Below are 25756 nucleotides of genomic sequence, written 5' to 3'. Positions count from 1 at the left end.
AAAAAAACAGAAAAAACAAAGATTTAAGAAGAGATAAATAAGATCTTTGTTAAATAGACTTACTTTTAATTTATTTCCAACTGATTGGAGGAGAAGGGAAACTAATACATGGGGTTACATATATGATGCAATGTCTTTTTAGCCAACAATTACAGTTATCTGTCAGTATAATAAGATAAAAGTCCCCATATAATGTTGCAACGTATAATGGCTACGTAGTGATATTGCGTTTGTCTCTGCATCACCTCACGCATCTTTGACCGACTAGATGGAAAACGAAAGTTATGTTAAGTTTCGTTTTCCAGAGTACCAGCTGCTGGCGCACAATAAATACAGAGACTCTGCAAACACGAGTCAGACGTTTCATCGCATCTTACGGAAGCTTTCCGATCAACAAACAACAACATGAGCAGATCTACAGGTAATATGTGTGTAATATGTTAATGTGCTGTTTAATTCTTTGTTATGCAATATTTGTCATCTGTTTGTTTTCATACATTTGACGTCATTGATGCAGAGTCAATATTTAGTTTTACTAATAGGCCGTTTAAGGCATGTTTACACTTTCGTGTTGTGTAAATTCTTTTTTAATCAATACAGACGATTAATACAGGAAGAAGGGTGTGACCCGATGTTTTTCTTTTATTGTCTTCTACCTCGTACAGCCCGTAGCCTTCTGCATGCTATGGTCATGCAGGCCTACCCCTGAAGTGCTTTTTAAAAATATTTTATATTGTAAAAAAAAAAAACTTTTCTCCTCTTTTGTGAAGACTGGGTCCCTTCCTTGTGGAGGGACACCTTTGCGGAACTGCTGGACGAAGACAGTGAGCTGGACTATGGAGACCAGTGGAATCTCAACTTCAGCTACAACCAGACGGACAAAGTCACCAAGGAGGAGAGAAAGAGAGGCTGGAAGATCTACAGCCACTGTGCCTATGGACAGTATGTAGACTTTTACATTCACGAGTGTCCAGAGATATAACTCTTAACCATATAACTATTTCCACCAATAGACATTCAGGTCAAGGAAGATAAAACATTTGAAAACTGTTGACAGAGTTTCTATTGTTCTAACAATAGCAGAAAAACAGGCTTGGTTCAGACTGCTTTGTTGCTACCATGCCAGGTCATATGATGATGGGGTTATAAGGAGCTCATGTGCAGTAAGAACAGTGTCATTCTGTGGAAAAACCTGGTACTGCACACTGGGTAAAGACTGCAGAAGTTATCTGTAGACTGTGTAGGAAGTTATCCTGCTTTATGGTGACGCAAAAGAACACAGGATATGATTTAACCAACGCAGTTATGGGAAGATTGATCCTTTTCCATTTAAATGTTAGTTTAACAATAAAAATCATTCATAACATACAAAACATATGTTGCTGATTCTGAGAATACCTCAGGTAGAATCTCAGTATCCCTAAGACTCATTTATCCTCTTATTTCCGCACAGTTTCAAGTGTGCATCCTGCAACAAGATCTGGCCTTCAGCACGGGTGGTGGTGTTATTCCGTTACCGGCTGCGGGGGGACCGGGGGACGGTGACCATGAGGCCCTTTGGACAGGCCTGTCGCAGTTGCCAAAACGATGAGTTTATGCTCCCTGGTTTTTCCAGTGAAGAGGTGGAGGCAGCCTTGCTCCGACTGTGTTCCAAAATCCGCAAGAATTGCTACGGAGATGAGGACGACAGCGATGGGGGCTCACCATCGGCCAAGGTGTGGACCAAACCACACGAGGCGAGCCTGTGTCAGGCCTGCATTATGGGCATCTGCTGTCAGGATGATGGATAGAAGTGTGTGTGTGTGTGTGTGTGTGTGTGTGTGTGTGTGTGTGTGTGTGTGTGTGTGTGTGTGTGTGTGTGTGTGTGTGTGTGTGTGTGTGTGTGTGTGTGTGTGTGTGTGTGTGTGTGTATGTGTGTGTGTGTGCTGGTCCTTTTCCCTAAGAGTTGCACAGTTTTGTTAGTTTTAATGCTTTGTTATGCCATTTACTATCAGGACCAATCATTTGTTTGTATTTTTGTCAATACTAATAAAGTCTCAAGTCTGACCACATTTTGTTTTCAGGGTACTGATTATTTCATGGATTTATAATGTATATGAGTATTGAAGAATATAATTTAGTGCATTTACTCAACTACTGTACTTCCATTTTGCACTACTTATAATTTCTCGACAATTGAAGTACAAATGTTTTACTTTTTACTCCGCAACATTTTATTGATAGCTGTGGTGACTAGTTACTTTGCGGATTAAGAATTTTACATGGAAAACATGATCATCTTATTAATTATGTGGGTGTATTATGTTATATAATACATGCAGAGAGGGTAAGAAAACAAAATAATATTAAATATAATAATTGTATGCACAATAACACTTTTACTTTGAATACATTTTGATGAAATAAAGTGGAATTGTGTCTTTTGCTTAAAGTGAAATGTGAAATCAGGACTTTTAGGCCTACTTGTATTTATGTATTTTTGAAATTGTGGAATAATAGCATCCTACCACCGGGGATGACACAAATTAACTACTTTTGTTTTAACGGAAGTAGCTTTATGGTTATTTCAGTTACCGTAACCCACATTGTCTGACAGTAGTTTTTGACAACTCAGTGTCTGGCTGCTGCTGCTTGTTAAGAGTTAAAAGTCATAAACAAATGTATACGTTTTCTGTTTTACCTTGCTAGTTATTAATTCCCCGATAATTTAGTTTATTTTAATATATAGACTGTATAAATATTAAATCACCTGTAATAGCAGCTATATAATTCAATTTTACAAAAATTAATCGAAATATGTCAATGTGAATGGAGGACTAAACATGACTTATGGTAAGTCTCAATAAATAAATAAATGCATAACTAAATTTATAAATAAATACGTACAGAAATAAATAAATAAATGCATCAATAATTAATGAATAAATAAATGCATGAATAATTAAATGATTTACATTTATTTCTACATTTGTTCATTTACATTTCTTTCTTTCTGTATATCTGTGTTCGTATGTTGATGAGGTGAGAGGTCCCATTTATTTATTATTTATTAATTTAAATATTTATTTATTTGATCCTGTATTTCTTAATTTATACATTAATTTATGCATTTATTTATTTTGTATGTATTTATGCATTTATTTATTTATTCCTGTATTTCTATATTAATACATTAATTTATGCATTTATTTATTTTGTATGTATTTATGCATTTATTTATTTATTCCTGTATTTCTATATTAATACATTAATTTATGCATTTGTTTATTCATTCATTTATTTATTTCTGCATTTATTTATTTATTCCTGGATTTTTTTATTTAAACATTAATCTACGCATTTATATATTTATTCTTTAAATTTCTTTATTTAAACATTAATTTACGCATTTATTTATTAATTTATTTACGTATTTATGTATTTATTTCTGCATTTATTTATTGAGTCCTGGATTTCTTTATTTATACATTAATTCATGCATTTATTTATTCATTCATTCATTTATTTCTGCATTTATTTATTTGTTCATGTATTTCTTTATTTCCGTATTTATTTCTGCATTTATTTATTTATTCACTAATTTATTTAATCCTGTATGTATTTATTTATTTATACATTTATATATGTATTCATTAATTTAATTTATATTTTTTCTGTATTTATTTCTGCATTTATTTATTTATTCACTAATTTATTTAATCCTGTATGTATTTATTTATTTATACATTTATATATGTATTCATTAATTTAATTTATATTTTTTCTGTATTTATTTCTGCATTTATTTATTTATTCCTGTATTTATACTTTCATTTATTTATGTATTTCTTTTTTGGAGACTTACGTCATGTTTAGTCCTCCGTAAATGTGCACGCGCCTTTTAATTTTTACAAAAGGTTACAATAAAGAAACACAGTACAGTCAAACGAGCCGAGGCAACCGACCAATCAGGAGAGAGCTCCCCGGATGACAGTTGGTCCCGAGCATGCGCAGTACGCTTTTCTCTTTGGCAGCCACAACAACATACTGAAGCAGATACAGTCAGTTCGCCCCTCCGCTCCCAGCAGCATCATCGTCCCCGCCGGGTCCGGTGGCAGCACAGAGAGGAGGATGGTTCAGCGGAGAAGCTGCCGGGGATGCGAATGACAGTGATCGGATAATGGCCCTCGATTTACGCAAGTTCCCGAATGTGCGACTAGCGACCAAGTGAAACGACCGTGTAAGTAAAAAACGACGGAGATTTGATGTTGTCCTGGTAACGTTAGTTGAGAGGCTAACGAGAGCTAGCTTCGGTAACGGCAGGAAGGTAAAGGCTGCTTTTGGGTGTTAACGTTTTTTTCCCACGGCTGTGAAGGCGCAGTGGGGAAGACGTTAACACCCAACGTTTGTCTTTTTTATCGGCAGTATTTCGGACAACACACACGTATATTACTCGCCTTTCTGTTGTGTTGGTAATTCACACACAGAGACTGTCAGTGTGTTAAACAAAGGAGCTTTAACCAGAGGGGCCGCGTGGACAGAAAACATGCAGAGAGAAGTCGGCTGCTGTTTGTTTTGTGCTCCATTTCATGCTGACACACTTCTTCAGGGATAACCACACGAGGTCTGACCTGGATATGTAGCTGATTGACGGTGACCTAGCTAATTTTTGGTGAAGTGTTATTAAAGTAACTTGCACTGCATCTCACTGTGCAGTTCTTGATCCTCCATACAAGTTTGATTTCTCCTTTGACAACCTGGTTTCGGCTGTTTATACAGAAACATGATCCACCCATACTTTAACTGAGGTGTCAGACTTCATCATGTGAGACAGCACGTTTTAATAAAGGCACTACAGTGGGTGGTATTTTTTTAAAGGCATGTAGTGACAGTAGCACAGTAGTAACTGTAGATGTGACAGTTGAGGTACTGGCAGGCAGTGGTGGAAAGTACATTCACTCAAATGCTGTACTTAAGTACAGTTTTGAGCTACTTTACTTGAGTTATTCCATTTTATGCTACGTTTCAGAGGACATATTGTGTGTTTTACTCCGGTACATTTATCCCGTAACTTCAGTTATTAGTTACTTCATAGATGCAGATTATATATGATAAAAAATCAACTAATTAAATAACATATATTTGTGAAGATTAAGCTACACCGGAGTATATACAGTAAATAGTTAGCCACACATTTTATCAGCTGTAACATTAAAGTGATATTTACATTAATCTATCAATAATTATAATCTCTTATTCTGAAATGGGCCATTCTGCATAATAAGTACGTTTACTTTTTCTACATTAAGTACATTTTGATGCTAATACTTTTGTATTTTTACTTGAGTATCATTTTGAATGTAGGACACATACTTGTTTTTTCTACAGTGTGGTATTACTACTTTTACTCAAGTCAAAGTTCTGAGTACTTCTTCAACCACTGCTGGTAGTTATGGCTGAAATGCACCATGTACTCCAATAACGTCTCAGTCATAGCTGCTTATCGGGACTGTTAAAACATATCATAGATACATATCAGTGTCATTTATTAATGTCTTGATATTTAGCAGACAGCACCCCTGGTAGGACTGCAACAAATCATTTTCTTCGTTAGATGTGAAAGTTGGAAGAAAGTTCACTGGCAACAATTTTTTTGTAATGAATCAATCATTTAAGTAATTTAGCAAGCAAATCTGCCAAACAATTGCTTTTTTATCTAGTCTGTTAAATATCAAGAACAATAATAAATTCTTGGAGAACAAGGTGAAATATTAAAATGTCTCGTTTTATACAACTAGCAGTCCAAAACATAAATATAATCAATTTAAAATTATAAAAATAAAAGGCAATCTTCACACTTTAAGGTTGTCAACGATAATTATCGGTGGTTTTGCTTGGGAAGTTATTTAATAGTTGCAGATTGATTTACCGTATTTACTAACCATTTAAACTTGAACAACTTGTGTGTGAAAAGTACCCAGACAGTCACACCCAGTGATGTTTCATTGTGTCTGAATGTGGCTGAGTTTTCCAGAAACCAACAGTGTCATGGCTTGAGTTCTTGTCAGATTTCCAGACAGCATACATGTGTTTGGGAATCTTTTGCTCATGAGTCATTAAGTCTTGATTATCACGGTTCCTAAAATGGGAATACCATATCTACGACAGGCCCATTCAGTGTAGATACAAGTGTAACTTAAATTTTGAAATAATCCATAAGCATACCTTTTGTTCCTGGCTGGATATACGGCTAAAAGGACTAAAAATGTCTAGTCAACAAGGAGGGAAACACTTCCTCAGCCTCACTCCCGTCGACCACAGACTGACTGAATGCTCAAAGAGCTTTCGTAATAGAAAACAAATCCACTGTCGCTGCCAAGTGCAAACCTTGCGTTCCCTGGAATTCCAAAGTTCCATCATGTCCAGACTTCCTGTCCTTATTTAGTATGAGACACAGAGAGAGACTGTCGGAGATACACACAGGAGGGAAGTGAACTGGAAGTAAACCAGTGTGCACAAAACAGAGAACCAAGCAGACAGACTGACCTATTAACGACAGCAGCCCCCCTGACAATCACCACCACACACATGGTCCGGTCTCCAGCATGCATCACAGGAGCAGAACTCAAAAGATGTTGGCTATTATTCACCAGTGATTGCAGCTTCTGCTTAGCCTGTATGCCTCCGTCTGTCACTGTGCGTTTTCCCTGTCTGTCACTGCATAGAAATGGGAGGCAGAGGAGGGGAGGCAGCCAGCCACGTTATTCAAAGGTTCCAGAGCCCGGCCAGCCAGCGGCCAACTGTAGCCGGGCTAAAAGAGGCTCTTTGTGAGGGCCAGACAGATGGCCATAGAATGAAGACTGTAATGATACCCTCAACGGCCCAATACACACACACAGCCACATGCACTCACATACAGACTCCAATCATGGCGATGCAATGGTGTGTTTGTGTGTTTGTTTGTGTGTGTCCGTGTGTGTGTGTGGGTCTTATTTCACCACACTGTAATTACTCTTGTTTTTTTTTGTGATGGTAAAAATTCTTGTCACGCCAGTAAAGTAAATTTAGAACCGATAAAGGACAATAATGAATAGATCCTGATGACCCACGGATGTACAGGAGGATTATTAGCTGTTGCTGGGAGAGTAAACTCAGCTGTAGCAGCCATATCTGTGATTCTTTGATTTTTGTGCCCGAGAGTCAAAATTGAACTGGTTTTGGCCCAAGGCATTAGTGCTGCACGATTTAACACACTCAGACTCTAATATCTCCTGTAGCAGACAAGCATGTAAACAGCCTGTTGTATGCAAACTCTTCACACACACAAGCTAACTGGACTCACAGTGACCAGCTGTGGTAATATTGACCATGCCTTTCATCAACCGACTTACAAATCGATAGCTTGGATATCATTAACCTTCCCCTCCTGCATGTCCTCTTTATAATTATCTATCTGTCTTTCTAGCTTCTTTCTTCTGTCCCTCCGCTCTTACCTCTATTTCCGGTAAGATAACATCCTCGCCGCGGCACATGAGTTAATCGATAGATGGACTGATTGATTGAAACAGCTTTCACTCCCTTTCCACCTGTCTCCTCAATTCACATTCTGACTTCTGTCTTGTTTTCCCTCTCCTTTTTCTTCCCTTCACCAGACTTTTTCCCCCCATTCATTCTATTTCTTTCCTCTCCTTATGTTCCTCTTTCCACCATCCCTTTCCTTTTAATCGATCTTCCCCTTTCTCTCTTTTACTTACAGGGCAGGGAAGCACTGAACCATGTTGCTCTAAGGTGTGACCTGTGGTGAACGGGGGAGGAGGAAGAGGAGGAGGAGGGAGGCGCAGACGGGCATCTGCCGCAGCTCCCTTTGTGAGGCCTTTCGCAAGCTTGAAGCCATGGGCAACACAGCCACCAAGTTCCGCAAGGCCCTGGTGGGTGGTGATGAGGCCCTGGCCTGGCAGCTGTATGAGGGCAACCCTCAGTTCAGAGATGGCCTGGACCCGAATGCATCATACGGAGAACCGTACCAGCACAACACGCCCCTTCACTACGTCTGCCGCCACGCCATGACACGCCTGCTCAGGTAAAAGTTTTTTTTTGCTTTGGATTTGCTTCAGAATGTCAGACGTATTGATTGAACTCAACAGTAATTTTCGAGGCTGGGGCTTATAATGCTGTTAAGCAGTTATCCAATACAGTTACAGAGGCAGTTATGCAAGTGAGTTATATTAAACTGAATTACAATTAGCGGGATGTCGGCTTCATTTCTGGGAGTCACCATTTCCATAATTGTGTTTTTAAGGGAAGAAGTAAGACTTTTTGTTCAGAAGGGAGCAGTCACATCACATATACTTGTTGACATATGCCAGACACAGCCATAGGGTTTTAGCTTTAAGCACACAGGCAATCAGACACAATTAGACCCACACAGATACTGATTAATAAAACTGCAAACTACAGTCTCGAAAAGAAGCAATTACTAGAATGTCCAATAGTGAGAGTCTCAACCAAAAGCAAACAGGAATGGGCCACTTCTGTAGGAAGTTTTCTAAAGTCCTAATGATGTCTTCAGGGTTATCGCTTAATTTAGACTTATATGAGAAAACATGGCTGTGTAAACTCTAGGCACTAAAGGTCAGGATGTCTCTGCCACTGCTGTGTAGATTTTGAGCACCTCTTTCTTTCAACTTAATGAAAATGCAATTGTAAATCGCTGCACTGCCACTTTAAGAGTGTTAAATTTACTGCATTTTTATTGTTGCTGTAAGGAGTTTCTTTCATTGCATGCACGCATGCTTGAACCCGGTGTACACACACACACACACACACACACACAGATGGTATCAAAGGGAGGGGGCCTTTGATACCATCTTCTGTCTTAAGAGAAACTATAAAAGGGAGTTACTGAGGCTAACGCGACCCAAAAGAAAGGGGTCAAACTAAAAAACATACAGAGAGCAAGACACAAGTGTTTCTTTTTACCCCCTGCAGGGATAATCACGCTGGCCGTGACCGAGGCAGCTGATTCAGTGACTCAATAGCTGTCCTCTCCTTCTCCTCCTCTCTTGCCCTTTCTTTCCATGATTACAGGGGGGTCAGAGGAAGCTGTTTAAAAAGGCCTGTCAATTATCTGTGCATCTGCATGTGTGCGTGTGTGTTTTTGAGGAGGAGAAACCGTGACTCCACAACTGCTTAATGGGTCCAAGTCTGCGAATATAACACAGTGAACCAATCGGCGTGCTATTTGTGTCCCTTCCTACTAACCTATAATGGGCCAGAGAGACGTGCTGAATACAGCGCTCTTCTGCTCCTGATAAGTATCAGACGGAAATGCTTCTTTGTTCCAACAGCTCGATTGGACAGAGGCAAGCAGATAGATGACCGAGAAACCTCAGTCAAAATAAAGACTCAGAGGACAAGTGGGGGCCGGTAGATGCAGTCCGTTTTTCAGATTATTTTTAACATATATCTACTTCCCGGATATTCGCGCTCTTCTAGTTCTTAACTCCGTCGGTCGGATTGGACAGTAATCCCATGAGATGTGCAAACTGGGAACTCAAAAGTAAACTATTACTGGAAAAATGGGCGTAGTTCAGGAAGCGTAACCCTTCCTCCACAACAACTAAGAACCCACAGTCTCAGAAATATGTAAATAATAACAGTGACGTGGTTGCTCATTGTGAACAATTGATTTCCTGTTTCCTGAAGGCTGAGACATAGAGCAGATGTATTTGTTAACATACAGCAACTTCCCTTCTTATTTTCAGCGTGTCTTCAAACTATAGGACAGGTTTGGATCCTTTTTGGTCACGCACTGCAAACACATTCAGGATTCTCCCTTGAGGTTATCCACCCTCGTTAAATGAAGTACTCCCTGAACAGCCTTGGTGCTCGACAATTACTGCAAAGCATGTAACGTCCCCCAGCTTGTTGTTTCTAGTAGACTGATATTAGGAGCATCCATCCTGAACATGGGGCTTTGTGCGTGTATGTGTGTGTACAGGTGGAGGGGGCGATGGGTTGTAGTTGAGAGGGGAATAATTAGTGATTATTGCTGTGCGGTTGCATTGGCAGTGCTGTGTCATTAGGGGGAGGATTCAGGGGCTTGTAGCTGACAGGATTAGAAGGTCAAAAGTGGAATAAAAGGCTGAAAGGCTGCACAATAAGGAAACGTTCAAACACTAATTCAATAGTGGCTACTGCAGAGGGAGCACAGAAGGAGAGGTTTTACAACAATCCTTTGATGTATTCAACCAGTGGAAATCCAATGACATCCTATTATTTTCTTCTTTTTTTGGGTGAACATGCATTAGTGAGAAGATATATCCATGTTATACCAATGATGGAAAAAGAAGCAGGGTTTTGCCTACAGTTTAATATGTACTGGGATACTGCAGAAAAAGATTGCCAGTGGAAGAAAGGTACAAGACTAGGAAAGTAAATTTTAGAGGTGGATAAAAAAAAAGCAGAATAGAAAAGGAAAGATGGAAATGGAAATGTAGAAAGAACCTTGAAAAGGAAAGAACAGAATAAAGGTGGAGACAAATAAAAAAAATGGAAAGCTAATCAGTAAATGGAGGTTTTGACAGACAAAGAGCAGAGAAAAGTATTTACTAAACAGAACTGCAACCACGGCCTGACTTTCACATTCATCACTGTGTGTGAGTGTGTACCCGCCAGCCAGCATGTCCATTATCTCAGAGATGTAATACAGAAATCGTCAATATTCTGCCAATTTTCTTCTCCTCCCTCTTTCTCCTGTTCTTCTTACCCACCAACAATCACCTCACATCTCACTACCATACTTCATCAACATGCCACATCTGCCGATCTCTCCACATACCCCTTTCCTCCAGCCTGTCTTTCGTAATTATGCTTCACTTTTTCCTTCCACCTTCCCTTTCACCCTCTGAACTCGCTTCTGAACTCTTCTGTTTTGTCCTTATTCTGTTCTCTTTTATTTCTTCTTGCTTACCTGCATCAAATAGGTCCTTCCTGTTCAGTAAAGAGGGTAACCCCAACAAGCGTAACGTGCACAACGAGACGTGCCTCCACGTGCTGTGCCAAGGCCCGCAGATCCTGCTGCTGCCAGAGGGAGCGCTGTCGCCAAGACTGGCCCGGCCCCAGAGGGACGAGCAGCGTCGCGCCGACTGCCTGCAGGTCTGAGCACTCAAAAACACACACGGGCAAACTTACTTGTTGGTGGGAAAAAGGTTTATTGATAAAGTTGACATACAAATAATGTGCGTATTTGTGGGTTCCCCCTGCTGCCAGATGATCCTGAGCTGGACCGGGGCCAGGCTGGAGGGAGGCCAGTATGAGAAGGCCAATGTCAACGCCACCGACAATCACCACAGCACCTGTCTGCACTATGCTGCCGCTGCAGGCATGAAGAGCTGTGTGGAGGTGAGAGAAAGTGTGCGGAGCGCTCTGGAAGCTCAGACTGTCATTGGGAGGAGCTTTGTTTCTCCATGGCAGATCTGTCTCTGCTCTGTGTGATTGGATTGGATTTTTTTCAGCCAGTTATCTGTAGACAGTATCAGGAGCATCTGCTCTGTGTTTCATTGCTGTCAGGTCCTACTAGTGCTTCTCCCTTTGGTTTTTGAGATTTTATAGCATTTGTAGCAGGAAGAAAATCCACGCCCTGGATTGAAAGAAAATTGAGCTCAGTGTAACCCAGATATTATCCTTTTAAGATAAAAAGTGTGAACATATTTCCCTCCTTTCCCTCTCCTCTTTTACTCACCTCTTTCATAAACTGTCTTCCCACACCTCAATCTCTCTTCATTGCGCTAAACTTCCTTTTGACTCTTGCCGTTCTCATTTCCTTTTCTTTACATGTCACTGTCTACTTCCCTTTCTGCCGTCACCTCTTTCTGTCTTTTCCTCTTTCCCCCTGATTTTTCTTTGTTTTCTCCACCTTCTCTCGCCGCTCGCTTCCTTCGTTCTCTTTTGCTGCAATTCCTTCAATTTCTTGTTCCTCCGTTTTCCATTTATCTGGGTTTTTTTTCTCCCATTCCTTTTGTTCTCTTCCCCCCGCCCTTCCCTCACTGTAGCTGCTAATCCAGAGCGAGGCGGACCTTTTTGTGGAGGATGAGGACAAGTTGACGCCATGTGACCATGCCGAGCGGCATCACCACACCGAGCTGGCCCTCAGCCTGGAGTCACAGATGGTTTTTTCATCCTCTTCAGCTCAGCAGTCAAACACAGACGCACATGGTGAAACCAACCTGCTGCAATACAAGGAGGTGAGACCACTGTTACCAGATCCGGGGGTTTCCTGCTGGCTGGACTTTTAAAATATATGTGTTATTTTTATGCCTTTTTACAATTGTGGATCATAGTAAGTCAGTGTTGCCATTTTTAAACATTCGCCTCACAGGGAATGTCTTTACACTCAGTCCTGTGTTTTCCTGTTAATGTGATTTTAATAGTTTTTTTGCAGTTTGATGTGGAAGGATTTTTCTATGATAATTTAGATCTTTATCATACTGATTTGCTGGTTATATAATACGTAATCTCCATTTCAGAGAAGTAAAGTTGGCTATCGACCAAATAAAACATCTCTGAAAAAACTTGTGTCAAGCCCCGACGTGTACCATGCATCAGCTTGCACTTACAGGAGGAAATATGATATAGGCACAGCAAAGTATCTTCTTTTCTCTCTTCAGGTCACAACTTGGATAGTTTTTTGTATAGTGGTACCACAGTAGTAACACAGATATACATATGCACATGCATGCATGTAATCTCATGCTTTTCAGGATCCTAGTTCAACAGAGGGCACCAGCACAGTCTTCCAATAGTGGCTGCTGCAGTTTGATCTTCCTTCCTGCAGCCAAATCTATGCTAATACTTAATCTCTCTTTCCCACCACCACCAAACCCCACTCCTGCTGCCCCACATCCATGTCCTTTTCATTTTTCTTGCATTATTTTTTTAATGTAAATAAATTTCTCCATTTTCTGCCTTAATATTTCTTGCCCTCACCTTCTCTTTCTCCCCCATCGCTCCCTCTCTCTCTCTCTCTTACATTTCCCCCTCCTCCTTTATTATGTCCCTTAACATTTCAGCCTTATGAGGGACTGAAGCTCCAGGACCTGCGCCGGCTGAAGGACATGCTGATCGTAGAGACCGCAGACATGCTGCAAGCCCCCCTCTTCACTGCTGAGGCCCTGCTCCGAGCACACGGTGTGTGGAAGTTGATTTGAGACCTTCACAAACACACGTCACAACAAAGAATCACATACATATTCCCTGCCTCTAAGAGTGTGTGTGTGTGTGTGTGTGTGTATATAACCTCTCCTCTTCAGATTGGGACAGAGAAAAGCTTCTGGAAGCCTGGATGTCAGACGCTGAGGCCTGCTGCCAGCGCTCAGGTGTGACCATGCCCACCCCACCACCCAGCGGGTACAATGCCTGGGACACCCTACCCTCACCCCGCACCCCCAGGACCCCGCGCTCACCCGTCACACTAACCCTCACCTCCCCGACCGACAGCTGCCTCACACCCGGAGAGGAGGGCCTGTCTTCGGTGAGACTCCCTGTGATGACTTTAAACGTTGAAAGCCTTAAAGATGCAGCCAATGTGTGGATTTTTAAAATATAAAACCTGCCATGAGTGAGTGAATGTTTGCTGTGGTAAGATTGAAACATTATCCTTCAAAGGAGGTCATAGGCCATTCTTCTTTCTACTGTTTGTAGTTGCACAGAAGCATCAGCCTCTTGTCCACTGTTGCTGTTGAGACGGGTGTAATTATACATCCAATACTTGTCTGCTTACAAATCTTTAAATTGCAGACTATCACAGTGTTGAGACCTGAAGTTGTTAGGGTACAGTTCAGGCATGGGATTTAATTTTCTTTGTAAAGCATGATCGAGCTGTGTGGGCTTTTGGAAAAATGTGGATATCACATCTGATGGCTATAGTATCACAACCTGTCGGCCGCAATAAAATCGAATACAATCTTAACAAAGGTTAAAGGTTTATTGCACATCAGTTGTATTGCTTTGTTTTGCATCATATTTTATAGAAGGTGCTGTTATTTCGACCATTTCCTTTTGTATGAAGACAACAGAGTAAAAAGTATTCAATCTCAAGTTAATGGAATATATAGTCATTTGTGAGCTATCGCTGTGATAGTGTGTGTGAAGTATCAGACAACATCATGTTTTTATTTTCTGTGCCCCTGCAGTGTGGAATCTGTCTTTGCTCTATCTCAGTGTTTGAGGATCCAGTGGACATGTCCTGTGGCCACGAGTTCTGCAGAGCATGCTGGGAAGGGTAGGACCGTGTGTGTGTGTGTGTGTGTGTGTGTGTGTGTGTGTTTGTGCTTCAATGTGTTTGAGCATTTATGCATTAATCTTTCTATGTGTGTATTTGCGTGGTGTCTCTCAGGTTCCTCAATGTAAAGATCCAGGAGGGTGACGCACACAATATCTTCTGCCCGGCTTATGAGTGCTACCAGTTGGTGCCGGTGCATGTGATAGAAAGTGTAGTTTCCAGAGAGATGGACCAGCGATACCTACAGTTTGACATCAAGGTAAACAAAAAACAGACAGATATTGATGGTTATTGTTCTTATTAAGGCTAACCACAGCTAAAGGAATGCTTTTTCATCCGCCTGTACATTTATTGTGTGTGTCTTTTTCCCTTGTGTTTTTTCTTGCAGCATATTCATATGAAATTGTTGTTTCTGTTCGTTTCTTCCTTTTTTTTAAGCATTTCCCACTTACTTCTGTTTACAATCCCTCCTGTCTGTCTGTGTCATGTTCTTCTTCTGTCTGTCTATCTCACCACCCCCTCCCTCTTTTCCTTTTGCAGGCATTTGTGGAGAACAATCCTGCCATCCGATGGTGTCCTGCGGCACGTTGTGAGCGGGCAGTGCGGCTCACTCGTCCAGGCCCCGGGGACAGTGACCCGCACAGTTTCCCCCTGCTGCCCTCCCCAGCTGTCGATTGTGGCAAGGGTCACCTCTTCTGCTGGTACACCTTGTGAATTATTGGCTGTATAAACATACTTGCATACTCAACACAGCTGGAAAAAGAGGCCACTGTGTTGTTGATCTAAAAACTGTTTTTTAGTTTTTTTTTTGACAGGCCATTTTATAAGAAACCTCTTTTGCAGGTTTTTCCTTATCTTATCTTTTGGGATATATTAGTGACAAGTTGTCATGCTGCTTTTGTCTCACTTTATTACACCTGTCTGCAGGGAGTGCCTTGGCGAGGCCCATGAGCCATGTGACTGTCACATGTGGAGGAACTGGCTCCAGAAAGTCACAGAGATGAAGCCTGAGGAGCGTAAGTCTGTTCCTGTGTTGATGTTTTTTGTTTTTTTTTACTGTTGAGTTACAGGGGATCATTTTTAGATGCACCACAGAAAGATGGCACCACAACGAGGCAGTAAACGGCAGCTGTCAGGACAGCTGACCCGGATGTGTCTAATATATTTTTATAACAACATAGTGGCAGGTGTTGAGGTCATTGATATTTGTGTGTGTTCTGCAGGGCTGGACTATTGAGATGTTGCTAGAATATATATATATATGTGTGTGTGTGTGATTGCTTGCTTTACACAGTGGCAGGTGTGGGTGAGGCCTATGAGGATGCTGCTAACTGCCTGTGGCTGTTGACCAACTCCAAACCGTGTGCCAACTGCAAGTCGCCCATTCAGAAGAATGAGGGCTGCAATCATATGCAGTGTGCCAAGGTATAAATAATAATCTGTCTGTCAGCTGTGTCAACATTCATATAGATGCTGAGTTCTGGTCACAGACTGTTAATTATTTACTATATTTACGTAGGTTATAATTATGAAATTGTCTCTCTCTGTAGTGTAAGTATGACTTCTGTTGGATATGTCTGGAGGAGTGGAAGAAGCACAGCTCATCGACAGGTGGCTACTATCGCTGTACTCGCTACGAGGTCATCCAACAGCTAGAGGAGCAGTCCAAGGAGATGACCGTGGAGGTATCAACACGCACATTCTCACTGATATAAACATGCACACGAAATATATTCACACAAACACAAATTTACCTGCTCACATTTCCACCCCCAAGAGCTACCCTCGTCACCCATCAGACGATACCTTATTGAAGCTTGTGTTCATTTGCCCTACAGCATTAAGCGTACTCGCATACACCAAACACACACCAAACACACACACACACACACACACACACACACACACACACACACACACACACACACAAACAGGATGGCATGTGATTGAAATGGAGTTGCTTTTTGTTACAGGCAGAAAAGAAGCACAAAAGTTTTCAAGAGCTGGATCGTTTCATGCACTATTATACTCGCTTCAAGAACCATGAACACAGTTATAAGGTAATACTTTCTCCACACATACACACACATTTAGAACAGAAGATCTTCATTGTCATTGTACAACAAGATTAAGATTGTAACCTCCATATCAGTGCTATACAAATAAAATAAAAAACAAATAATATACATTTTTATTTGTATTGCACGTTACATTCAACATTACATTCTTATCATTCAACAAAAAAAAACAGTATTGGACAGTATTCTATTAAAGTACAGAAAATAGAAATAAAGTCTGTAAATGGAAAAGTGGCAGTAACCATATAACATTTATAGTAACGAACAGTAACCAGCAGTATTGTAATAGTGCAAATAGCTGAATAACAGCACATTATCACAATCTGATTATCACGTATTGGATCTGTATTCTCTCCTCTTGGCTGTTAGTTGGAGCAGAAACTACTAAAAACAGCTAAAGAGAAGATGGAGCAGCTGTGCAGAGCCTTCATTTGTCGTAAGTCTCTCTTATATGATATAAACTGTGTAGAGCATTTTGTTTTAACCATGACACATGAATCAATCTGCATTGTAACACTGGCTCGTTTTCATGCAGGTGAAGGCACTCCTCCAGACACGCGGTTCATTGAGGACGGCGTGTGTGAGCTGCTGAAGACGCGACGAGTCCTCAAGTGCTCTTACCCATATGGCTTCTTCCTGCAGCAAGGCAGCACCCAGAAAGAGATATTTGAGCTCATGCAGGTAATCTAATGCATATCTGTGACATGAACGATACTCACTTGACTCGTTAAAGCCGCTCCGCTGACCATCAGGTTTTGTTTTTCTAATGCACGGATTTGTATTGGCCCGATGGTGAATCTAAACAAAATCACATCATCCGATGACTATGAATATCCACACAAATACTCACAGAAATTCTCACTATTGTTCTGAGTTTACGTATTCATTTACTGTATATGATCCATATTCTTCAGACATTTTTCACAAAGCTCTCCTCCTCAACATATCACATTTAATATTGTTGGGCCGCTTATGATCTACTGACTGTCTTGCAGAAACTGTGAGATTGTGTTTCTGTTAGTCCTACAGAATTTTGAGATTGCAATCTTGATGTTAAGCAGAGCAAAGGGCCTTTTCAAAAATAATTTCAAACACTTACAGGCTTAAAAGAAAAGAAATCTCCTGTGAGATAAAGAATACTGAAACTTAATGCATCTCCTCTATAGTAGAGGTTAAATAGGAATGGCAAATCCTTTTCTTAAAATTAGAATTTCCAGTCTCTGAGCCCACGTAGGTGAACATGTTGTCTTTGTCTCTTCTCAGACGGACCTGGAGATGGTTGTGGAGGATTTGGCCCAGAAGGTTAATCGGCCGTACCTGAGGACTCCCTGCCACAAGATAATCAGCGCTGCACGTCTGGTGCAGCAGAAGAGGCAGGAATTCCTGGCATCAGTGGCCCGAGGCGTTGCTCCAAACGATTCTCCTGATCCTCCCCGCAGGAAGTAATGACAAACACACTCACACACACACACATACTCAAACAGTGCATGGTTTTGTTTGCTTCTTCATCTTTTCACTGGCAGGCATAAAGAAGACAAAGTAAAAGTTTAAATATTTGATCACAAACTACAAGTCTGACCTGTATGGGAATTGTGAGACCGATACCGTTTTTAGACCTTTCCTATGTGGATTGTGCACCAATTTTGCACTGATATGACTCTGCAAAGGTAAAGATAACTTTTAACACTATCATACATTATATTTATTTGTTTTATTTTGGGCATGTCAGTTAGATCAATCATCATCACACATTGTCTTAGCTAAATCATACAATTCATATGTCCGAAAGGGAAAGCCAGCGACGCAAAAGCTTATCTAGTCCCGCCCCCGTTACCCACAGAATACATCATCTTCATCATGCTATTTTCTTATGACATTGACATAACATGTTTCAACAGCAGGTAGTAATCAGAGCTGCAGTCTAGCTTTAGACAGTCAAACAGACTACGAGTGGGTCTGCACAAGTGTCCATATTAGTCCATCATGAGTGAACCACAGTCTCGTCTGGTTGCCTGTGGTCCAATCAACAGAGATCATTTCAGTGATTTGATTATTAGCTTGTGTGGTATTGAATAAATGGCTCATTAACATCATGTTCAGTATCAGTCAATTGCTGACAATTCAAATACAGATTAAATAAAAAATAAAAAAATGACACAATTTCTAAATCATCCCAAGCATCATTTTCTGCACTGTATTCTCTTTGAAAAAGGTTTTAATATATTCGCGCATATTGAAAAACATATACCCCAATACCAATACATTTGTTTGTGATGCATTGTTTTGGCTCTACAGACTGCACCAAAACTGAAATGAGTCACTGTGAGCAAACACTCTTGTGTGTGTTTCAGTTACCCTGGAGGATCATGGGACTGGGAATACCTTGGCTTTGCCTCTCCTGAGGTAAACTGTCACACCATACACTTAAACTAACTCTTGTTCTGCTAAATATTTGGTTCATGCCCAGCTAATGCTATTTCCTACACCTGCGCTTAGTGACCTACTTCAGTATGAGGTCATTAAATGCATGACCACGGCTGCAGCTGACTTAATTTGCTTATGTGTGTTAAGATGGGGAGTCGCCACTCTGTACTGGGAGCAGGAGATCAAAGAGAGAGACAGTCACAGGTAATGCACCATAGCACATGGCGTTTTGTGCATATGCATGGGCAGAATTGTGTTTCCTGTGCTGAAGATTGTGAACCTGCTTGATGCTAAACCTACAACCCAGCAGTTTGTTTTGTAGTAACCCAGCTTGAATCACTCTTTGCAGGATTATGCTGACATCCAGTACCGTCGCAGACACAGACCACGGCGCAGAGGAGACATGCTGAGTCTGCACAACCTTAGAAGCAGCAGCAACACACCAGAGACCAGCAGGAGGAGTGACAGCACAGGTTTGGCAAGATTTTTACTATATACTGGCCTCATAAAGCACTTTATAACAAAAAGGAGTTTAAGATAAGATAAGATATTCCCACAAAGGGAAAATTTCCTTATTACAGCAGCAAAGTGGATAGCAAACATAGAAGAAGCATCAATACATTGTAGAACAATTTAAACAATATAAACACAGGGAAATTTAGCTAAAAAGGTGTATATACATTTTGTTGCATTTTGTAAACGAAGACAGTGTTGCACTGTAAAGGTACCATTGTCATTTATGCACTGAGCACAGACTCTGAATCCTAATGCAGCTCCATCCTTTGCCTCCATCTATACATTTTGACTTGTCACCACACCGCACAACCAGCTAATGGGATTTTAAGTTATTGCTCCATGAATCTGGCATTCATCACTGGGATCAATTTGTTATCAAGCTTCACAAAGCAGTCCCTGCTTTAATGTGATGTTTTGTTCAGACTCAGACCTGACCTTTCAGCCACACAAACAAAAAAGTTTTTCAGTCCTGCTTCCTCCAAATTAGAACAATCTCTAGAATCAAACCAATGCTTTCACACACTGGAAAAAGTAATTTGTGCCTTTTATTTTCTCCAGATTTTCAGTGATCACTTTCAAAGCACGTTTGTGTCTTTCTTCAAGCTACATAGCGGAGATGTTAACCCAAAATGAGCCGCATTTCTTTTATCTCTTCTGAAAAACCCATTTTTATAGACTTGCTTTTATGTCGTCTCTCTTTTTATCCTTCTTTCTTTCTTTTCTTGCTTTTATTTATTTATTTTATTTCATTCATTGATGTTGTTTGTTGTTTTTATTGCATTTATTTATGTTACTCTTACTTTACTATTATTCTACTATATTTGCATCTTTTATCTTTTTGTTTTTATTTCCCAAATGCTGCTTTTGTTTGGTCCTACTGTTTAGTTCTCTGTTATATTGATGTCTGGGTACCTGTCAAAGCGCTTTGTAAACTCTGTTTTTAAAGGTGCTGTATTAATTAAGTTAATGTTTTATTATTTTATTATTCTTTTGAATTTCAGAAGGTCCAGAGAGAAGTGAGGGCCGCAGAAGAGCGCTGGGCTCGCTTGATGAAGATGATCCAAACATCCTGCTGGCCATACAACTGTCTCTTCAGGACTCCCGCAGAGAACGGGGCCTGGAGGGAGGGATGGAGGGGAGAGTGGAGCTGGATCGTGGACAGGGCAGAGGACAGGAGAGGAGGTCGGGTCCCCCAGGAGACCTGGGCGATGTTGCTTTGCACTCTCTCAACACAGATGGTCGTCCAGGGGCCAGAGGCTCCTCCTTCCCCACTTCTCTCCTGGATCCTCCTCGCCCCCCTAACAGGACAGACTCCACCACCCAGCCTCCCGCATCAAACTCCCTCCCCCTCCCTCCCCCGCCTCCCTCTCTCAGTGCAGAGCTACTGGAGCTGGGAGACAGCCTTATGAAACTGGGGAACATAACCACTCCTTATGACCTGGACGCACACACACAGGAGCAGCTCTGCTCTCACCACACATACAGCCACAGCACACTCGCTGCTCCGTACACCCTTGAACCTGCTTACAGCGACTGCAGCCATAGACCAGACCAGAATGCAATGACCACTCCATATGTGCTTGACCATATCACCATCACAGATCCCAGTTTCTGCCACTCCAGTGGTTATTTGGCCGAGGCTGAGCGCACTGCCTCCTGCGCTCTTGAACGCGCCCAGAACCCTGCCCATCCTAGTTCATGTAACCGGGAACACGCAGCCACGTATGACAGCACCCCAAAACCAGACAGCTATTACAACCCCTGCCCCGAACACAGTAGCGCTTACACTCAGGAGCGTCCTGCCACCTACGCTCTCGAACGCCCACCAAAATCAGACCCCCAGCCCCCTGCCCAGTTGTGCCTCCCGTCTCCAGAGCTTGAGCCGGAGCTGCTTTCACCTGTGATCCCGCCGGGGGGCCCTTTCACCCCCAGCGACCCTCAGAGTCTGGAGCCCCTGGACCCCACAGCCAGTGCCCAGCTGCTGGACAACATCATGGCCTGGTTTAACAACAACATCAACCCCCAGAACAACCCCCAGAGCCTGGCCCTCATCCCCTCCCCGCCCACCACAGAAACTGACTCCTCCCCCGACACACACACTGAGACTGAGTCCGAGAGCCAGACCTCCAGGGACATTACCCCTGCCCCTATCTGGCAGCCCCTGGAGGGCGAGCCAGAAGCAGACAGAGGGTCGGCCAGTCCCTGGCTAGCTTCAGAGGGTGCGGAGGGCCTGAAGACGTCGAGGCCCAGCACTCTGGAGCTGGAAAACAGAGAGGCTGGCGATGAGGGTGTGGACGCAGGGTGTGTGGCTGACCTGTCGCTGGACGAAGCACACACACACCCGTGCTCACACTCCCAACGTGGAAACAGCTCTGCACACACTGCCACGGCCACAGAGAGAGACTTAGACCTCATCCTTCAGTTAGAGGGGGAGCATTCACCTGAGGAGTGGGAGGAACAAGTACACCTGGTCTGACAGCAGCAGAACAATGTGGAGAGGGTTGAAGTACAGAGAGAGAGAGAGAGAAAGAGAAAGATATGAAAGTGAAAGAGAAAGAAAATCAAAGACTGGGAAAACTAGAGAGCAGAAAAATAAAACGGTGGCGCCTCAATGAAAGTTGTAGGTCTTCTGGAGTGTTTACTGTATGTATTATACTGTATCTAGAGAGGACATAAAACCCTGCGGACTTTGTCCAGTAAAGATGATGTCATACACAGTTTTGTTTCTTTTTTTAAGTGCTTTTTGTCTGGTCTAAAATCAGACAAGCTTTTATTTGAAACAAGTGTTTAGAGCAAAGTACATCAATGGAAAGCTACTGATATCACGACATAAAACGCTGCACATGTTTTGCGTTTTCTTATTTTATTTATTTCCTGTATTTGTCTTCTCGGTTTGTTCAGGGTGAAGTTTTGGTGCTGATCGCTGAAATCCAAACTTGCCTTGTATACTCACACTTTTATTAACACACCGACCCAACCACGAGCCTCCTGGAGCCAAATATGATGATAACCGTAACCTTGGAGCTTGTTTAGCGTACTGTACAATCAGAGGGCCTAATTCTGACTTTGGGACCTTCATGCACACAGTGCCTGCTTCGTTAGAGAGCCAACACATTACTGATGTTTCCCTTTGGTAGGCTGCAAAGAATGACGATACACTTGTCTACTCAGTAGACGTCGCGCTTGTACAACTAGCTTTTCTGGATTTTACATCAGTAAGAGATATCGTCTTGTCCCTCTGCCCTCAGTCTCAGCTAAGAGTCGAGGAATACAGAGTCTTGCCAAAGGCACTTCAGCATAATGGGTGCTTGTTGTTAGTGCAGGGGATTTGAACCCTCTGTATGTTCCCTGCTCACTGCACCACCCAGCTACCGATTCCATGATATTCTGTCTTTCAATCAAGCGTCATCCATATTCCTGTTGTTTTGTTTTTTTCACATCTGCTGCGGCTCAGTTTTCAGTGACAATGTGCGAAAACTCTTTAACACAAACTCTATAATTATAATGATAATATAATAATAAAAATTCTGGCCTCAAAAATTGACATGTACTACATTATGATAACATCTTTATCAAATTAGGTATCACAGCATCATAATATTGTGTGTATCTGAATTGTTGTATTTAAAATAAAATGACTCGTATCAGTAAAGTATTCAGTCGATTAAACTAGATTCAGCCATGTATGAGGGAATAAATCAGATGTGCTGTGTTAATGTAAATATAGATTTTAAAAAGTCTAGAGTCTAACTTTACACTTCAATAACTCTTATAATCATTCACATTTACCTTTTCATGTTATTGGTAAGATTTCCTCAAGTCATTTTGTCACTTTGTTCACTGAAACGTTTGTGAAAACTGAGCCGAAGCACCAAGAATTAATACTGTACAAGGGAACAATCATTGGGTTTGTTTTTATCATATCGACTCCACTGCTGGTGGCTAGTGCAGGGTGCTGTTGGTAGAGTGGGAGATGTTTAGTGTTTACTGTAATTTATCCTTTTAAAAAAAAAAAAAATGTATTCCTTTTTATAGAGATGCAATTGTTTTCCAGTTGAGACCAGAGTTGTTGGGTCTGTGTGCCTTTTTTGTTTCAATCATATTTGTTGGTATTTATTAGTGTCATTGCTTTTTAAACACGCTAAACAAAGTTTCTGATGAAAGATAACGGAGAACACACCACTTTGGCTGTTGCCATACACTGAGGTTATTGATGCACATTAGTATCGTTTGTCCTCAAATTTTTTTATTCTACCTTTATCCCCGGAGAAAAACCGCTTTGAATCAGAGAAATTAAGAGATCCACTATAAATAACCTTTCTTTATCTTAAAGTCTTTCAAATGTAGCTGGCCTTTGATTTTTCTTGTGATGTAGCACTCCGAGTCCTGGGCTGTCACTCAGCCTTTTATCTTTAAACTTTATTGCCCAACTGTAATGTTTACAAGAGAATTCAACACTGCCTGCTGTGGTGAGATATGATCTGGTGCTTTTGGGACTGAAATGATAATTGAGTGTTTCTAATCATACCTTCATGGTCAAACACATGTAAAGATATTCTGATTTTGTTGAAATCTCTCCCTCTGCTTTGCAAAAGGTGCCAGTTATGAAGAATTTGGTATGCAATCAAAAATGCATCTCTTATAATCGGTAGTTGCTTGTTCAAAGTGTGAGGTCTGGAGTGATTAAAAAACCCTAAATGTACACATTTTCCTCTCAATGTTGCACACGAGACTGTGAAGGTGCTGGACAGGTTGTAAGTGCTGATGAAGACATTTCCTAAAGCCTGCTGAGATGTGTGTCGCCCATAAGATTTCAGATATTGTTTCCTGGTTTGATTCACATTCATTTTAGGTTGCAACAGGAAGGAAGAGTCTGGGGTCTTTTAATTTGCACAAGCATGCTGTAAATGTGTCGCACTCATGCAGTGCTGTGAGGTAAGATGCGGAGAACTGATTGTGTGCAGTTTTTTATTATTTTTATTATTATTATTATTTACTTTTTTAATTTCTTGATTTAGAATTTGATTTATGGTGTCAAAGGAATGGTCCTGTGCCATTTTGTGCTCCATATATAATGTTTATATTATAACGATCCCTAAAAAAACACTTCAGAATTTAAAAATATTAAATTGCACTTTCATAGATTATACTTGATACATTCCCAGTTGGTCCATGAGAGAGATTTGATGTGTGGCCAAAACTGTAAATGAAAGTGTCAGTGCAAAGTTTACTCTCAATAAAAGAAACTGAAAGTGTGTCGCTATGAGAATTTTTTTTTTCTGTGGCAGTGCTTTAAAACCATCTAAACAAAAATATGTAACAAAAAGAAAACAAAAGCGATGTAAAGTAAACATTAAGGACTCCTGTGAGAGCTGTTCGGCTCCTCTACGGTCAGTTTCCACTTGTCAAACATGCCAAACACGACTGAGTAAACGAACACATGAATATTGTGCAGAAGTTTGATTTCTTTAAATATTCAACATTATTGAACAGTTGAACACAAATACTGTCTTCAAGCTAAGCTAAAACGTATACCAGTGAACAAGGTACTGTACCAATCAACACCACAGGTTAAAAACACAAACCAAATCATTCTTGCACCATCTAGTGGCAGCAGTGGAAACCACAGCAACACTGACAAACTTCTGTTGTCCTCCAACTCAAACACACCTTGTATTGTGCTTCCCCTCACACACACATTTATCTGAACTCATATTGAAGAGGTGAGAGTGCTTGGTGATGCATTTCATTCCTGAACAAACAAACTGTAAGAAAAGCACGTGTAGATACAAAACACGTGAATACAACATCATTAATGTTATTGGTATTATTATTATTTTCTTGCATGTTCCAGAGTTATACACAATAGTAGAAACAATAGTGATATAAATAAATGTGCAAAGACAGTAAATCATAAAAAAGGAATGAAGAATAACAAAAACAAACATCTGTGGTGAGCTGCTAAACTAAGGGAGTACATTTGAAATGCCTAAACAATCTAATGTTTTTTGCAAATGTATTATGTTTGGGTTTTAACTTTATTCAAAGTGGTTAAATATGATTAAAAATCTGAACCTTAAAAAAGATAAAATGAGGGTTTTTTGTTAAACCAAATCGTTTTATGGATATAGTATTTTGAAAATATAATGATCCACTTAATGATGTAAGTTTCATCTGCCGAATATACGGATTGTTAAGAATCAATAATAAAATAAATAATAAATCTTCTTTTTTATTTTTGTTTATTTTTGTTTTTTATTTATTTATTTCAATAATAAATCCTCTTTTCTTCTTATCATGTTATTATTATTATTATTTTATTTATTTATTTTAATAACAAATCTTATTTTTAATTATTATTATATTTTATTTATTTATTTTAATAACATATCTTTTTATCATTATTATTTTATTTATTTATTTAATTTTATAATACCTCTTATTATTATTTTATTATTCATTTATTTATTTTAATAAC

The 25756-nt window shown here is 40.6% G+C and overlaps 2 protein-coding genes across 3 annotated transcripts; both read left to right on the top strand.

Moving 5' to 3' along the window:
• Positions 1 to 309: 309 nt before the first annotated feature.
• LOC310955470 (receptor-transporting protein 4-like) lies at positions 310 to 2020 on the top strand. Its single transcript, XM_083925287.1, has 3 exons — positions 310 to 421; positions 771 to 942; positions 1454 to 2020. Exons 1-3 carry the CDS (start codon positions 406 to 408, stop codon positions 1788 to 1790), a joined length of 525 nt encoding a protein of 174 aa, XP_083781413.1. The 5' UTR covers positions 310 to 405; the 3' UTR covers positions 1791 to 2020.
• A 2048-nt stretch (positions 2021 to 4068) lies between these two features.
• Positions 4069 to 24442, top strand: LOC310955524 (ankyrin repeat and IBR domain-containing protein 1-like). 2 transcript variants are annotated; one of them, XM_083925366.1, is made up of 21 exons: positions 4069 to 4189; positions 7736 to 8059; positions 10965 to 11136; positions 11251 to 11382; positions 12033 to 12224; positions 13050 to 13167; positions 13290 to 13510; positions 14172 to 14260; positions 14375 to 14519; positions 14801 to 14961; positions 15188 to 15276; positions 15555 to 15685; positions 15811 to 15945; positions 16234 to 16320; positions 16708 to 16774; positions 16874 to 17019; positions 17602 to 17780; positions 18690 to 18741; positions 18910 to 18966; positions 19112 to 19235; positions 20280 to 24442. In XM_083925366.1, the coding sequence occupies exons 2-21, from the start codon at positions 7872 to 7874 to the stop codon at positions 21752 to 21754; spliced, it is 3960 nt and encodes a 1319-aa protein (XP_083781492.1). In that variant the 5' UTR covers positions 4069 to 4189; positions 7736 to 7871; the 3' UTR covers positions 21755 to 24442. The 2 variants fall into 2 exon arrangements, with proteins under 2 accessions (XP_083781492.1, XP_083781491.1); XM_083925365.1 differs by having other exon boundaries at positions 4089 to 4219.
• The last annotated feature ends 1314 nt before the right edge of the window (positions 24443 to 25756 follow it).

This window comes from Echiichthys vipera (assembly GCF_963691815.1).
Source record: "Echiichthys vipera genome assembly, chromosome: 13".
Taxonomy (NCBI): Eukaryota; Metazoa; Chordata; class Actinopteri; order Perciformes; family Trachinidae; genus Echiichthys; species Echiichthys vipera.
Note: the sequence above shows the minus strand (reverse complement) of the source record. Positions and strands in the feature narration are given on the sequence as shown.

Excerpts from the sequence above, each read along its gene's own strand:
- LOC310955470 (XM_083925287.1), top strand. Across the intron at positions 943-1,453 it reads AGCCACTGTGCCTATGGACA|TTTCAAGTGTGCATCCTGCA; the intron begins GTATGTAGACTT and ends ATTTCCGCACAG.
- LOC310955524 (XM_083925366.1), top strand. The coding sequence starts at position 7,872 with ATGGGCAACACAGCCACCAAGTTCCGCAAGGCCCTGGTGGGTGGTGAT. Across the intron at positions 17,020-17,601 it reads AGATATTTGAGCTCATGCAG|ACGGACCTGGAGATGGTTGT; the intron begins GTAATCTAATGC and ends GTCTCTTCTCAG. Across the intron at positions 17,781-18,689 it reads CCTGATCCTCCCCGCAGGAA|TTACCCTGGAGGATCATGGG; the intron begins GTAATGACAAAC and ends TGTGTGTTTCAG.